Genomic DNA, 16,729 nt, shown 5'->3' with positions numbered 1-16,729 from the left:
TGCCAGTGTTTTGATTTATAATCATAACAATACCCAGCACCTCTGCGATTCCTGCGTGGGGCCATGCGTTGCCCCAAGCACTTCGCGGATGCTGATCCCCATGACCGCCTAGCAGGTGGCCTCGGATACCGTGGTCCCCATCTTATGGGGAACCTGCAGTTCAGGAAAGGTGCAAACTGTCCTAAGGCCACGTGGCTTGTAGGTGGCGGGGGTGGAGTGTTCTGCAGGCAGCGATGCAGACGGGATGTGCTCTGAAGGACTGCACGGTGCTGCCACACGCCCGCGTGTGCACGCACAGGACCACGCAGAGGGCATGCCCACACGCGTGCGCACACAGTGAACACGTAGCGTGTGTGGAGATACATGGTTGTGCTCTCACACGTGGATGCACATTCGCACACACGGAATCCACGCACGAACATGTGACTCTCAGCAGAAACAGAAATCGTTCCCCTGGCCCACCTCCTCTCCTGTCACCCGTTTGCCACCTGCTTCTCTTCCCAGAGGAGCCACCCACCCCGTCCCCAGAGAAGCAAATGCCACTCTTTTCCTGGATCTTCTGTTGTCTCCCGTGAGAGACAAGTTACTCAATTTCTCATCTTTAAAATCAGTGGAGTCTCTAGTTCCACCATGTTGCTGCAAATGGCATTATTTTGTTCTTTTTGATGGCTGAGTAATATTCCATTGTGTATATGCACCATATCTTCTTAATGCATTCATCTGTCAATGCACATTTAGGTTGTTTCCTTGCCTGGGCTATTGTGAACAGTGCTGCTATGACAAGGGGGGCAGGGGGGGAGGGAGTGGGCTTTGGGGTTAGTAGGTGCAAACTACTGTATTTGGAGTGGATAAGCAATGAGATCCTGCTGTACAGCACGGGGAACTATATCTGGTCACTCGTGATGGAGCAGGATGGAGGAGAACATGAGAAAAAGAATGTGTGTATATGTATGACTAGGTCACCTGGCTGTACAGCAGAAATTGACAGAACATTGTATATCAACTATAATGAAAAATAAATCACAAAAAAAAAAAAGGAGTTCCCGTTGTGGCGCAGTGGTTAGCGAATCCGACTAGGAACCATGAGGTTGCGGGTTCGGTCCCTGCCCTTGCTCAGTGGGTTAACGATCCGGCGTTGCCGTGAGCTGTGGTGTAGGTTGCAGACGCAGATCGGATCCTGTGTTGCTGTGGCTCTGGCGTAGGCCGGTGGCTACGGCTCTGATTCGACCCCTAGCCTGGGAACCTCCACATGCCACAGGAGCGGCCCAAGAAATAGCAACAACAACAACAACAACAACAACAAAAGACAAAAAGACAAAATAAATAAATAAATAAATAAATAAATAAATAAATTTAAAAGAAACCACAAAGAAAAAAAGTCAGTTGAGTTGTTGATTTCAAGGCCAACATGCTGGCCAAAGACAGGCTCAGGAGTGTGGCTTCTCATTTTGCTTCTCATGCCTCGTGGTCGGGGGTCATCTTTTGTGGCTTGAGCTTACCTTTGGCCTGTCTCTTCCTCTCCTGGGTGGCTCACCGAGTCCTCTCCCCAAGAGAAGTTCTGGGGAACAGAATTTGCTTCACCTTGTTCAGTAACATGAATGTAGGGAAGTAAAGTGGTGAGCAGAGGAAGACTTCCCAGAGGTGGGACGTTGGGTATGGGGCTCTGAAGGGTGAATAGGAGTCTGTCCACTTCGGACAGAGCATGTATAAACAAAGTCAAAGGGCATTTTCAGCAGCTGAAATACAATGTGTAGTTTTCAGTCGTGAGGATCTGGCTTGACAGGTAACCAAGTCCCTTAAAAGTGTGTTTTTCCCCTCCTGTCAGGCAACTTCAACCAACCAGACCAAATACTACATCTCTTACCGTCGCAATGAATTTGTCCTGATGAAGCTGCCCAAGTATGCCTTGCCAAAGGTAAGAGTGCGTTCCCCATTCCACCCGGCCCCGAGCCGGGTCCTGAGCCTGCACTGACTCTCGAGGCCACGGGGCTCCCGCCCTTGGGCTTGGGGTTGGCAGGCCAGGATGAGTGAGAGCAGGGTGGCCGTGCTTCCTCCAGCCACTCGCCGCCTCCCCCTCCACTCCAGCCTCAGTCCCTCCTGTCTTAGGGCCACTGCCATGCTCTGCCCTCTGCCCAGTCCCTCCTATTTTAGGGCCACTGCCATGCTCTGCCCTCTGCCTGGTCTTTCTTTTTCCCAAGCTCCTGCGCATGTGGTATTTCAGAGAAAGGCCTCTTCCCACTGAGCCAGCAGGCTGGTCGGGGCCTCGGCCTCCTGCTCACACCCACACTTCTCCTTCCTAACGTTCAGGATGCTGGAACCCCCGTCTGTCTCCTGCTCTCATCTGGAATTTCCCAGGTGGTGGGCAGTCTCTGTTTTAACCCACCTCTGCGTTCCCACTGGCTTATGTGGTGCCTGGTACATAGTAGGTGCTCAGTTAATGCTACTCCCTTCCCCTTGCCTGGCAAGAAAAGAAGGGGAGGTGGAGGCGGCCCAGACCCTGCCCTGGCCCTGCCTGGAGATGAACTGCCCAGCCCGCTCCCTGCTGTGTTACTCCACTTTGACAAAGGAGGTGGCTGACGTTCAGAGAGGCTGAGTAACCCATCTGAGGTCACACAGCTGCTTAGAAACCAAAGCAGGTTTCCAAGTGAGGTCTGGGCAAGCCTGAGACCAGCCTCCGGCCACACCTCCCCCAGAGGGAGCCCTCTGTCCCCCGTGTATAAGTCACAAGTGCAGATTGAAGCAGTCCTACCCCCACCCCTTCCCCGCTACACTTATCTGGCGTCATGTCTAAGCTCGGAGCTGACGCTGCAGCTGTGAGTCAGACACCCCAGCTTCCTGCCCTTGTGGGGTTTCCCTAGAGAAAAGAGCCAGAAAGCCAAGTGGACAGACAAACATGTCAGATCATTGCAAGCTGCTATTTGTACTGACAGAGGCAGGGAAACTTCCCCGAGGGGTTATTTCATCTGAAGCCCAGAGGTTAGGGGAAAGCTATTCAGATGTAGGACAGGGCAGGTGCAAAGGCCCTGGGGCAGGAGAGACCTGGCTGGAGGGTGTTGAATGGGGGTGGGGTGAGAGGAGATGGACACCCTGGACCTTGAGGGGAGGGGCTGGTGCCACTTGCTGGAAGGACCTCCGCCTCTCATCAGCCAGAAGTGGGAAATGTTCCCGAGGCTTTTAAAACTTAAAAAAAAATCTCTTTAGAAAAAGAAACAGTGGGGGGGGGGTGTAAGCGAAGGGAAGGGGAGGGAAATGAAGGAAAGGAAAGGAAAGGAGCAGGCTTGACGGAATCCCTCCAGTCTGGGCCGAGTAAGGAAGTGAGGAGCTAATGGCGTCATTTTGGTCCCGCGGGGCGAGGGACCTTTCAGCTTCCGGGAGACTCTTCCTCCGTCCCTGGGGGCTGCAGCATCCTGTGTCCTGACCCCTTGTCTGGGGTGTTGGGGGGCTGTTGGGTGGGCACCTGGGTCCCTTCCTGCTCCCCACCGGTGCTGGGACCTGGCTGGGCAGCTGCTGCCCCTTTCCTGGGATGGGGACAGCGGGGCCGGTGGCCAGGCCGTTTCTGAGGGTCTTCTAAGGAGGCTACTGCTACAGGTCATGACCCCCGTGACCTTGAGCGCTGGCTGCACCTCCCTGGTCGGCAGCTGGGACGGCAGTGCATGTTTCTGAGCATCTCTGGTGGGTGTGTAGGAAGCTGCCCTGCGTGTGTCCGGCCGCAGGTCCTTGACAGTACACACCGCCCGCTGGCTTCCTCTTCCCATTCCCGAGGAAATAAGGGGCCTTGAAAAGGCTCACAAAGCTGTGACAGAAGTACAGCCCCCCATCATCAGCGGGTGACAGAAATGAGACCCTGTCATCCAGTTTCAAGGGACAGTCAGGGACCCATTCATATTGGTGGCATTTGCCCAGGACCCGGGGATTGGCAGGGGAGGATGCTGGACCGGTGGGGCTGCTCTCGGGGATCACCCCTGGCACCCCAAGCCCTGCGGAGCCCTCGAGGCCACACAGGGTCTTGCCGAGGACTCGCCCATCCAGAGAGGGCTGCTCCCTGGCCACCCGATGCAGAAGAGCAGCAGGACCCAGCGCCCCCACCGACGACTTAGAGGGCTGGCTAATCGAATTGCCTGATCAGATTTGGTTGTTAGATGGTGAATTTGTAGCTCTGGCCTATTTCCTCCCCGCAAACCATCCCCACATTTTTTTTTCTTTAATTACCCAAGTGACATCCTGAAAAGAATAGAAATTGGAGCCAAGTCCTCACCACAGCCCCCCCCCCCCGCCCCCGCCATCCCCAGGTCCCAGTCCTGTTCCGTTTCCCTCTTCCTTGGCCCCAGGCCAGAGTGACTTTCCAGGAGCTGCAGCATTGCAGACACTTCGCCTGCCATTGTCTCAGAAGGATTTTTCCCAAATGATACATGATACCCAATTTGAAGGACTGTAAAACTTTCAGCTCAGGAGACCTTACCTTATTCAGCTAAGCCAGACTCCTGCTGTGTAGACATTTGGGTTGTTTCCATATTTCGTAATTATAAACAGTGCTGCCGTGAATATATTTGTGCCCTTAGGTATTTCTTTCTTTCTTTCTTTCTTTTTTTTTTTTTTTCTTTCTCAAGTTAGTCGAAAACCTTCCGGAGAGAGGTTATAAATATTTGTGTAGCTGGGTTACTTTCTTCAAGTATTCCACCTTGCCATTGGCAAAGTTCGAATAGACCCATTTGATTGAACACAGCTTTGCCAGGTTTTGTGTTGTATCAATTCTTTGTGTTTTCTTTGTACCTAAAAAGGGATAAATGGTACGTACCATTTTGCCGTTTTAATTCACCTGGCTCCAAAAACTGTAACGGGCAAGCCGTTTTTATCATATTTTCCAGCCTCCTTTGCTGGAATTGTTTACTCGTAGAAATTTTTTTAAAAAGGCTTATGATCTCTAACAGAAAGAAAAAAAAAATAGGCAAAGGCTATAAAGACAAAAGACGGAAAAAATTCTAAATTACTATCCATTACATAAAAAACGTTCATAAGCATAAAATAATGCACATTTGCCTTAAGGTAAAAAGTCTTTATCTGTAATGTGCTTGTGTAAAATCCATAAAGTGTGAGAATAAAGGAGGAGGTGACGTCAGAGAAGACGGTCACGTGGGAAACACCAGAAGTCTGATTTCTCACTTGGACCTCAGTCGTGCTGGCGGAATCTGCCCGATGTCACTATTTTGGAGCTATTCAAAGGCTTGCAGCTTCCAGGGGGCTGTTTGCACCATCAGTCAAGGTCCATTGCCACAGTTTTAGCTCTTGCCAAGATAGCAGCTACCCGTCTCCCCCCCACACCCCCATCCACCCCCAGCGGCAGAGCAAGAAGCCATACACGTGTTCCTAGAGCAGCAGACACACACCTTGTAGGAGCCGGGGGTGCAGAGGGCATTGTCCTTAAAGATTGCACCTTGGCCCCCAAATATTGAAGGTCTGGGCTCAGACTGTTGACTGTTGCTTCTGGTCATGTGAGCAGACACCCAGGCAGGCAGCTATTACTGCAACCAGCACCAGCTAAAGCAGCTTCCAAGGGATGTCAGAGGACATGTCACCAAAGCAAACTTGGTTTCGCTCACCCACACGCAGTAACGCCCATCTCCTGACACCAGGTTGTGGCGAAGGAGGGGGTGGCATTTACTGCAGAGCACCAAGCAGGGAGTCCAGGACAGCTGGCTCTCAAAACACCCGAACTCCCTGATGCGTTTCAGCAAAGCATTTTTGAAGGCCAGGTGAGAGAGGGGCGTCCCAGGGCATGTGATCGGCTCGTGCACAGTTCTCTGATGGGTTGATGGTGAGGTAACAGGGCTGTGCCACAGGGGTTCACATCAATCCTTAGGGGCCAGTAGGTCTGAGGACTCTGTGTACATGGTCATCGAGTAGCTAGTGTTTTCCATTTGGTGGTGGTTTTTAGCGTCTTAATAACAACTCAGAAAATGTGCATCAGATACTGTTACCCAGGTCCTTCAGAGAGGAGCCATAGCAGAGGAAATGGGGGAGGGGCCTGTCCTGATCTTTTCCTGCCAGATCCTGTTTCCATTCCCCCCCACCTTAATTTTCCCTCTTTTCCCTTTTGGGAACCAACATGGAAGGACTAGGACATTCAAAAGCAACCACACAGATGGAGGAATTTAGAAAGTCACCAAGCATGCCCAGGGAAAAGGTCAGGCTGAGAAAACACCTGCGATTCAGCTTACACTTCAGGCTGATCCCTGGTACAGAGACAGCATGCAGCAATGCAATCAAAGTCAAAAACAAAAAACAGCCAACTCTGGGGAAAGGAGAGTCTAATTTCCAGAGTTACACATTATTAGATTCTCACACCAGCTTTCAACAACAACAAAGCCACAAAGCAAAGAAAGTATGACCCAGGAGTTCCCGTCGTGGCGCAGTGGTTAACGAATCTGACCAGGAACCATGAGGTTGTGGGTTTGCTCCCTGGCCTTGCTAGCGGGTTAAGGATCCAGCCTTGCCATGAGCTGTGGTGTAGGTCACAGACGTGGCTCAGATCTGGCATTGCTGTGGCTGTGGTGGAGGCCAGCGGCTACAGCTCCGGTCAGACCCCTAGCCTCCAAATGATGCAGGTGTGGCCCTAGAAAAGACAAAAAAAGAAAAAAAGAAAGTATGACCCATTCAAAGGAAAAAACATCAACAGAAGTTATTCCTGAGAAAAACCAGATGGCAGACCTACTAGACACCGACTTTAATACAACCATCTTCCAGATGCACCAAGAAATAAGGACATGTGGAGAAAGCCAGGAAAACAGTGTACATAAAAATCAGAAATACAGGCATTCCTCGCTTTACTGCACCTCACAGATACTGCATTTTTTATACATCATAAGTCTGTGCCAACCTGCGTAAAGCAAGTCTATCAACACCATTTTTCCAACAGCCTTTGCTCACTGGACATCTCTGTGTCACGTTTTAGTGACTCACAATATCTCAAGTGTTTGCATTATTACCATTTTTGTTATAGTGATCTGTGATCAGTGATCTTTATATTTTATATCTTAAATATAATTATTTAGGGGCAAACTTAATTTATAGATATTGTATGTGTTCTGACTGCTTCACTGACTAGCCAGTCCCCCCATCTCTCTCCCTCTCCTTGGACCTCCCTTTTCTCTGAGACACAACAATATTGAGATTAGGCCAATTAATAACCTTACCATGGCCTCTCACTTGAAATTGAAACTTGGAAATGATTATGCTTAGTGAAGAAGAGGTGAAAAGCCAAGAAAGCCAAAAACTAGCCCTCTTGCACCAAACAGCCAGGTTGAGAATGCAAAGAAAAACTTCTTGAAGGAAATTAAAAGTGTTATTCCAGGGAACACACAAAATGAAAAGAAAGCTTATTGCTGCTGTGGAGAAAGTTTTAGTGGCCTGGATTGAAGATCAAACAAGCCACAGTATTCCCTGAAGCCAGAACTTAACCCAGAGCAAGGCCCTAACTCTCTTTTAATTCTGTGAAGACTGAGAGAAGTGAAAAACCTGCAGGAGAAAAGTTCAAAGCTAGCCAGGATTGGTTCATGAAATTTAAGGAAAGAAGCCTCCTCTGGAACATAAAAATGCAAGGTGAAGGAGCAGGTGCCGATGTAGAAGCTGCCTCACGTTATCCAGATCTAAGATCATTAATGAAGGAGGCTACACTAAGCAGATTTTCAGTGTAGACAAAACCTTCTGTTAGAAGAAGATGCCAGGGAGCTCCCGTCGTGGCTCAGTGGAAACGAATCTGACTAGTATCCGTGAGGATGCAGGTTCCATCCCCTGCCTCACTTAGTGGGTCGGGGATCCAGCATTGCTGTGAGCTGTGGTGTAGACCACAGATGCGGCTCAGATTCCGTGTGGCTGTGGCTGTGGCTGTGGCCGGCAGCTACAGCTCTGATCCGACCCCTAGCCTGGGAACTTCCATATGCCAGAGCTGCAGCCTTAAAAAGCAAAAAGAAAAAGGATGCCATCTAGGACTTTCATAGTTGGAGAGGAGAAGTCAACGCCTGGCTCCAAATCTTCAAAGGACAGGCTGATTCTCTTCCTAGGGACTGATGCATCTGGTGGCTTTAAGTTGAAACTAGAGCTCATTTGCCATTTTAAAAATCTTTGGCCCCTTAAGGATGATGCTAAATCTACTCTGTCTGTGCTCTGTAAATGGAATAATAAAGCCTAGATGGCAGCTTATCTGTTTACAACATGGCTTACTGGGTATTTTAGGCCCACTGTTGAGACCTACTGCTCAGAAAAAAAAATTCCTTTCAAAGTGACTGCTCCTCTGGCAATGCGCCTGGTCACCTGAGAGCTCTGATAGAGAGCCACGCAAGGGCGATGTTTTCATACCGGCTGACATTGTGTAGCCCATGGGTCAAGGAGTAACTTTGACCTTCAAGTCTTATTTTATAAATGTATTTCGTAAATCCGTAGCTGCTATAGACAGTGATTCCTCTCATGGATCCGAACAAAGTCAATGGGAAATCTTACGGAAAGGATATACCATTCCAGATGGCTTTAAAAGCATTTGTGATTCATGGGAAGAGGTCAGAATGTCACCATTAACAGGAGTTTGGAAGAAGTTGATCCCAGCCCTCATGGATGGCTTTGAGGGGTTCCAGATTCAACGGAGGAAGGAACTGCAGATGCGGCAAAAACAGCAAGAGAACTAGAATTAGAAATGGAGCCTGAATATATGTGACTGAGCTGCTGCAATCTGATGATAAAACATCAGCGGATGAAGAAGTAACTTAGCTGTTAAAGCAATGGCAGGTTTGAGAGGGTGGACTCCAACTTCGAAAGAAGTGCTGCTGCAGGTAAAGTGCTATCAAACAGCATCACAGTCTACAGAGAAATCTTTGATGAAAGGAAGAGTCAGTTGATGCAGCAAACTTCATTGTCTTATTTTAAGAGACAGCCACAGCCACGCCACCCTTCAGCAACCACCACACTGATCGGTCAACAGCCGTCAGCAGAGGCAAGTCTCTCCACCAGCAAAACGATAATGACACACAGAAGGCTCAGGTGATGGTGAGCATTTTTTTTAGCAATCAAGTATTTTTTAACTAAGGTATATACATGTTTAAGACATAATGCTATTGCACACTTAATAGACCACAGTGTAGTGTAAACATAACCTTTATACACACCGAGGAAGCAAAGAAAAAATTCTAAGACTCACTCTATTGTGATATTTGCCTACCATCTCTCTGAGGGATGTCTATACCTAAAAATAGATAGAACACATAAATGGAACCAATAAGAAATCCTGGGGAGGTCCTGGCCTGGCTCAGCAGTTAATGAATCTGACTAGTACCCATGAGGATGTGGGTTCGATCCCTCGTCTTGTTCAGTGGGTTAAGGATCCATGTGCTGTGGTGTAAGTCGCAGATGCAGCTCAGATCCCACGTTGCTGTGGCCATGGTGTAGGCCGGCAGCCACAGCTCCAGTTCAGCCTCTAGCCTGGGAACCTCCACATGCCATGGCTACAGCCCTAAAAAGACCAAAAATTAAAAAAAAAATTCTGGAGCTAAAAGGAACAATAATTGAAATAGAAGATTGACTAGAGAGATTTAAAAAGAGATTTGATCAGACAGAAGAATCAGAGAACTTGAAGACAGGACTGTTGAAATTATAAAATCTGACGAACAGGAAGAAATAAGATTGATCAGAAGGCAACAGAATCTTAGAGACCTGTAGGAAGCATCAGGTGGACCAACATATGCATTATGGACGACCTAGAAGAAGAAGAGGGAGAGAAAGGGGCAGGTAAGTTATTTGAAGAACTAGTGGCCCCAGACTTCCTTAAAGTTGATGAAAGACAGGGCTATAAATATCTAACAAAGCTTGATGAGCACAAAGTAGTATAAACACCAAGGGTTCCACACCAAGACACGTTATGATCAGACTCTGGAAAGATGCAGAAAGAACCTTGAAAGCAGCCAGAGAAGCAACTCGTTGCACGCAGGTGATCCTCAGGAAGATAAGAAGCAGGTTTCTCATCAGAAATCTTGGCAGCCAGAAGGCAATGCGTCACTGCATTCAAAGGGCTGGAAGAATTTGATGAAGGTGTTTCATTAGACTGTTCCTTGAGTTTTATGCACAAATCTATAGGGAAATCTCCCCTATCATGCTTATTTTAAAAGTTTTTAAACTTCCCAAAATTACTTCTTTAGCGTGTTTTCACTACAACTAATGGAATCATGCAAATATATGCCATTTCTATCTGCTTTTTGTCTCCATTCCTCTTCCCATGACAGCACCCCTTCCTCATTCCTCAGGGTAACTGAGGTAGCAACTCTTAGAGACCTCTCAATATTCCTTCTTCCCCTTCCTCTTCGTTTGACAAACCCCAACTTCGAGCTGGAATATTGCTTGCCAGCTAGGACTAGTATTCCCTAGCTTTTCTTGCAGCTACATGTGGTCGTTTCTAAAATCTGGCCAGTGAGATTAAGTGGAAGTATCATGTCCACGAGATTTCTCTGAGCCCTCCTTTAAAGGCTAGCCTTTCTCACCCTCCTCACTCCCTCCATCCTGTTGCCTTGCATGTTGATGTGGTGGCTGGAGCTCTAGCAATCATCATGGGCCCTGAGGACAAGAGCCATTAGAATGGTGATCTAGAAGGAACCACTGTCCCTGGTCCCTTTGCGGAACTTCCATTCTGGAACGTCTACCTCGGGACTTCTTTTACATACAGGAGAAATGAGTTTCTATCTCATTTTTTTTTTCAGTTTCTATGACTTAACAATCAAACTTAATTCTACCTGATAACAAACATTGGCAACTCTGGTGTTTCCACTTATTTCTCCAGGCCACACAGATATATATACATGCAAACACATAGCCATATGTGTCATTTTTCCATGTCTTTTGTTTTAAAATGGAGCCAACAAATGTCTCTGCTTCTAACTTTTCTTTTTTTAAAGTGTTTTTATGCAAAATTTTCTTAAATGCAAATGTAAGAAAAAATTGCATATTATTTATTACTCTCTCATCAGCAAAGATTTTTAGAAGATTGCTCTCAATGTGTGAAGTACAATAAGCACCCTCTAGCCCTGCTGGTAGAGAAGGAATATAAACTCTCAGGACAATAATTAAACAACACGTAACAAGAGCTTTAAAAGTAATTCTCCTGAAAGTTCCCATTGTGGCACAGCAGAAAGGAATCCAACTAGGAATCATGAGGTTGTGGGTTTGATCCCTGGTCTTGCTCAGTGGGTTAAGGATCCGGCATTGCCGTGAGCTGTGGTGTAAGTCATATACGTGGCTCAGATCTGGCATTGCTGTGGCTCTGCGTAGGCTGGCAACAAGAGCTCTGATTGGACCCCTAGCCTGGGAACCCCCATATGCAATGGGTGCGGCCCTCTTCCAGGGCAAAAAGACAAAAAAAAAAAAAAAAAAAAAAAAAAAGCTCCTCCTCATGAGAGTTCCCTGGTGGCACAACAGCTTAAGGATCCAGCATTGTCACTGCTGTGGCATGGGTTCCATCCTGTCCAGGGAACTTCCACATGCCACGAGTATAGCCAAAAAAAAAAAAAGTTCCTACTCTCAGATGCAGCAGTTTCATTTGTAGATTTATGCTGCGAAAATACAGAGACGCAGAGATCTGTGTCTGGGAATGTTTATGATTGTTTTGCACATAAAGTTGGAGGTGCTAAAGGCACACCAGTGGGGAAATATTCAGTGAAATATGGTACATCCACAAAAGGGAATATCACGCAGTCACTAAAAGTGGTGTTTGTAAATAATCTTAATGACAGAGGAAAGTGCTCCCCGTATAACGTGAACGTGCAAGTGGAAAAACCACACATGAAAAAGGTATGAATCACGCTTGGGAACAAGCCCGGAAGTAGACGTTTTTAAATGTTAATATCAGGTCTCTCTGGGGAGAATTACAGGCAAGTTTACTGCCTTTTGACGCGTTTGCCTTTGTTTCCCGGACTGTGGTAAACGTTTACCCAGGTTATGCCACTGTTTACCCAGGTGCAGAGGAGGTAAGAGTCGGGATTAATGCCATAGCGGTAAATGCTGAGCGCGTCCCGTGAGGCCGATGCTCGGAACCATGGGCCGTTAGAAGGTCTTCTCCTGCTGAGGCCGCAGGATGCCCGATAGCCCGATGACACAGTGCCTCCTGGCTGTGGCCGAGCCTGGAGAAACAGGAGAGGGCAGGGGGAGAGCAGAGATGGCCTCACTTCCCGGGTTCCACGCGCATCCTTTGGCCACCGCGTCGCCCTGCCATCCCAGGTCGCAGGTGGGAACCGCCAGGCTTGCAGCCCTGACGCTGCGGTCCCTCCCAGGCCGTGGGCCACTTGGATCCACTTGTGTCCGTGGGTCAGATTTGACATCCACAGATGAAGGCCCCGCTCAGGCTGTCGGGGTTCTCCCCCGTCCCCAGGGGCGTTGTGGACGGCTCACAGCACCATGTGCCCTTCCTGCAAAGCCCCTTCTTCTGGCTGCCTGTGCCCTGCCCCGGGGGCCTCTTCTTCTCCCAGCGGAAGCTCTTGCCCAACTGGACAGAACAAGGACCCCATCTGCTACTAGAGAGAGAGAGGGCCTGTCCACACCCTAACACTGGATGAGAAATGTGAAAGGAAGCATCCCCCGTGCCCCGCCCCCGCTGTACCACCCACGGTGGGCGGGCGAGGGGCTGCCCTGCCTCCGCCCGCAGGCTTAAGGGCCTGTATCCTGGCAGCTCTGCCACCAGAGGGGCCATAAAAGTCTCCGAGTGATAGAAGGCGAGCCGTAGAGCCTGAGCATAAAAGCTCGTTATGGCCTCGAGATGGGCCCGTTCCAGTGTCTTTTCACTGGCTCCCACACAGCACTGGGAGCAAAAAGAAAATCAAGAAGCCGGGCCTAGCCCTGGGTTGCTTCTCCCTCCGTGTTCAGTTGTTTCTTTCTTTCTTTTTTTTTAAATTCTGAACTGTAAAATCTGGAAATGAAGCCCGGGATGGCTGCCCGCCCACTCAGGAGCTGGCCGGGCTCCTGCTCCGGAGGAACCGGCTCCGGCCCTGGCTGCTCCCCTCCGCAGGGCAGCCCGCCTGCTGGCCAGGCGCCCGCCCTCCGCTCCCACAGGCCCTGGGCTGCCCGCTGCCCTGGGGGGGTTTGTTGGCTGTGTGCGGTGGGAGCAAGGGTGGGGGGGACCTGGCCTGGAGGAGCTGTGGGCTGAGGGCAGCAGTCACCAGTGACGTCCCAGATGCGTGGCTGGAGCGGATTAATCCACTCCTCCCACTCGGTGTGCCTTCCACAAGGCAGAGACACAGTGGCTGCCCGGTGCCGCCTGGGGCCTAGAATGGTGCCTGGCACACAGTAGGTGCTTAATGAATACATGCTGAACGAATGAATGCCTTGCCTGATCTTCAGGACGGGGTGAGAAAGGGGTCTAGGAGGAGACCCATTGCCGCCTCCTAGAGGGGCCAGTCTGGGGTGTGTTCTGAAGGTCTGGGGGTACAGTCTGATGGTCTGGGGTGCAGTCTAATGATCTGGGGTACATGGAGGAAGACCTTCTCCTAGCTGCAGGGAGAGATGGGCAGACAGCCCGGGGGGGGGCCTGGGAGGAGGTGTCAGCCCACCCCAGCCAGTGCCTGGGCCTCCCTCCCATCAATCCAGTTTATACTTGGATTCCACAGCTGCCAACCCCACACCCACAGGGGACCCAGCCTGCACCCGGCCTTTCACGGTCCCCTCCTCTGTTCCTGTCCCCACCGGAGCCGGGGAGGGGGTCCCTCACCCAGTGGAGAGTCAGAAGGTCACTCCCATCTGGGAGGTGGGAAAGCGGAGGCCCGGGGAGATAAATGTCGTGGAGCTGGGGGACAGAGCCAGGCTGAAAGTCCAGGTCAGCCCGACTCCAAGGGCGCTGCGGCCACCCCCCGCCTCCCGCCAGGCCTGGTCCACCCCCCCCACCTCCCAGCCGGCTTTCCTCTCCGGCTCCAGCCCCCAGCCCGCCTCTGACCCTGGCCCCCGCCCCCCAGGATCTGCAGGTCGTCAGCACGGACGAGAGCCAGGTGTTCGTGGCCGTGCAGGAGTGGTACCAGACCGACACCTACAACCTCTACCAGTCGGACCCGCGCGGCGAGCGCTACTCGCTGGTCCTGGAGGACGTGCGCAGCTCCCGACAGGCGGAGGAGAGCACGGTCGTCGACATCCTGGAGGTGGGACATGCCCGGGGGCCGGGGGCTGGGACCTCCGCCCGCGTCGTGGGGGCCCCGGCTCTGCCCTCTCCCCACCCCCCCATCGCTAGTGCTCCGACCCAGGGCCCTGCAAAAATTCTCTGAAGGGGAGTTCCTGTCGTGGCTCAGCGGGTTAAGAACGCGACATAGTTTGATCCCTGGCCTTGCCCAGCGGGTTAAGGATCTGGCGTTGCTGTGGCTGTGGTGTAGGTCGCAGACGCAGCTCGGATCCCATGTGGCTGTGGCTGTGGTGTAGGCCGGCGGCTGCAGCTCCGATTTCACCCTTAGCCTGGGAACTTCCATATGCCACAGGTGCAGCCTTAAAAAAGAAAATTTAAAAAAATTCTGTAAAGGGCCAAATATCTTAGGCTTTGCAGGCCACGAAGACCCTATGCAAGTAGTCTTAGAGCAAGAGAGAAAACTTGCTGTTTCTGATAAAATTCAAAATGCAGACACCGAGAACTTTGTAATACAGGTCTGCTAATGAGAAGTGTGGAATCTTTTGGGGGGATAACACTTTGCTGAGTTGGGGTTCAGGTTAGAGCCGTCGATGTGATTGCCAGCCGTCGGGTGGGGCCTGAGGGACAGACCCTGGTGGCCAGTCCATCGCAGGCTCAGTGGGCGCCTCCCTCTCCCGTCCGCGTGTCCCATGTCTGCCTGGCTCTCTGGCTCTCGCTCTGTCTCTCCCGCGGCCCAAAGCTCCTCTCTCTGAGGCTGGGGCAGGGGCCTCCCAGCCTGCAGTGGGACCTCCATGTGCCCTCCCTGGGGTCCCACCCCACCTGTGTCCGAGGCTCCAAACCCGGGCTCCGGGCTCCCACGCCGGGCTCCCGCCCCAGAAAAATCACCATGCACCGTATCACTCGGATCCCATGAATGTCAGCCACGGGCCAAAGCGGGTCCGCCCTGGACCCGACCTTTCCCGGTCCCTCCTCTGCTCTTGTCCACACCAGAGAGGGGAAGGGGTCTCTCGGCCTGTTTGCAGGTAGGGAACCTGAGGCTCCGACAGGGCGGGCCACCTGCAGAGAGACCGGAAGCGAGCGAGCCCAGGTCTGTGGGCCCGAGCCCACCCACTCTCTTGGCAGCACCCCTGGCTCAGCCATTCACCCCAAAGCTCCCACCTCAGGCTCTGCCCTCAGGGAGCCCCTGGCCCATGGGACCACCTGCGGGGGCCGCAGGTTCTGGTGGTAAATGCTGGCGGTGGGCCTGCCAGGCTGCGCAGTCCCTGTGGGGCTGGGGCGGGGATGTCCTGCAGGTGGGAATCCGAGCCTTGGCCAACAGTGCGGATCCATGGGGTGAGGCGGCCTCCAGGATGGAGAGCCAGGGCGGCAGTTTCCATCCTAGAGATGTCGACGGCAGCGGGGAACCACCTTCCCCAAGAAAAGAATGAGAGTGACCGTTTGTTGTGAGAGCCCGTATGTCAGGGTTTACTTCCCAAGCTGGACCACGGAGATGAACTTGGCCCTGGCCCCTGCCGTTGGCCAAAAGCCGCGCCCAGGGCAGGCGGCCTCGTTCTGCCAGAAGCAGCCCCGGAAAGGGCCCGTCCTGCAGAACCCGAGGTGCTGCACACCTGCCGGTGGTGGGTGCCCTTCCAGGCGACAGGGAGGGCGGGCGGCAGGGGGAGGGGCTCGGGGCATTCGGAGAACATCCATCCCACCCACGGCCCACGGCGGGGTCCATGGTGCCTGTGCCGCACGCCACGCTCCAGGCCCTCCAGGAAGACCAGATCCTCTCTCTACTGTGTCAGCGTCTGGAGGACTCCATGAGGCCAGCCCGGGGTGGGAATCAGGGAGTGCTTCCTGGAGGAAGGGTGCAGACTGAGTTGAGGCAGAGCAGAAGTCGGCCGAAGAACCAGGGCACAGCAATGCACTCCTGAAGACCAGGACGTGAGGGGACGTGGGGAATGGAGGGCGGTCACAGTGGTCAGATCCAAAGCCGGGCGCCCTCGCAAGGGACTTCTCTGAATCCACCTAACAGGATCACAGGTAGTGGTTACCGGTACAACTCTGGAGCCAGACTACCTGGGTTCACACCCTAGTTCTGGTACGTATTTGCTGTGTGACCTTAGCAGGTTACTTAGCCTCTCTGTGCTTCCGTCTCCCATTTCTGAAACGAGGATGACAGTGTACCTTCCCCAGAGGGCTGCTGTGTGACTCCGAGGCCTGTTTCCATCAACCGCATGCAGCGTGCCTAGTGCCGAGTCAGTGCTCCACAAGCTCTCAACCGTCTCCGCAGCAGTTGCTGCCTCTGGGGAGTTGACATGCGTGGAAGGGCCCATCTTAGAGTTTCTACGCATGCGCCAGTTCCGTTTTTGTCATGGTCATCATTTGTCCAATGGCATATCCAGGAAAAATGTCTTGTCTCAGATGTCACAGGCAAACACTGTCCTGAGAGACCTGGGTTTTTTCAGGGCCATGAGCTACCAGCTCTTCGGGGGGGGGGACCCAGTTCCGGTCAAGACAGCAGACCTTTTCTGGGGGGGCCTCTGTGTTGGAGCCTGAATGAGAAGGGGACTGAGGGGACTGATTCTCTGCTATGGTGGCCCCAGGACACGAGCACAGCCA

General features: G+C 51.8%; 1 protein-coding gene across 48 annotated transcripts in view; it reads left to right on the top strand.

Annotated features, from left to right (window-relative positions):
* Window positions 1-16,729, top strand: part of SORCS2 (sortilin related VPS10 domain containing receptor 2) — a 507,067-nt gene that overhangs the window by 441,918 nt on the left and 48,420 nt on the right. For all 48 annotated transcript variants that reach the window (XM_084971438.1, XM_084971437.1, XM_084971436.1 and 45 more), the window contains 2 exons: window positions 1,826-1,915; window positions 13,971-14,150. In XM_084971438.1, coding sequence (XP_084827564.1) covers window positions 1,826-1,915; window positions 13,971-14,150 — 270 coding nt within the window. The remainder of the gene's footprint in view (window positions 1-1,825; window positions 1,916-13,970; window positions 14,151-16,729) is intronic.

Source organism: Sus scrofa, chromosome 8, assembly GCF_054392235.1.
Source record: "Sus scrofa isolate SSC_HxYL_T2T_F1_AM1 chromosome 8, Sscrofa_HxYL_maternal_Yorkshire_Landrace_v2.0, whole genome shotgun sequence".
Classification (NCBI taxonomy): domain Eukaryota; kingdom Metazoa; phylum Chordata; class Mammalia; order Artiodactyla; family Suidae; genus Sus; species Sus scrofa.
The sequence above is the reverse complement of the archived record's forward strand: the minus strand, read 5'-3'. Positions and strand labels throughout refer to the sequence as shown.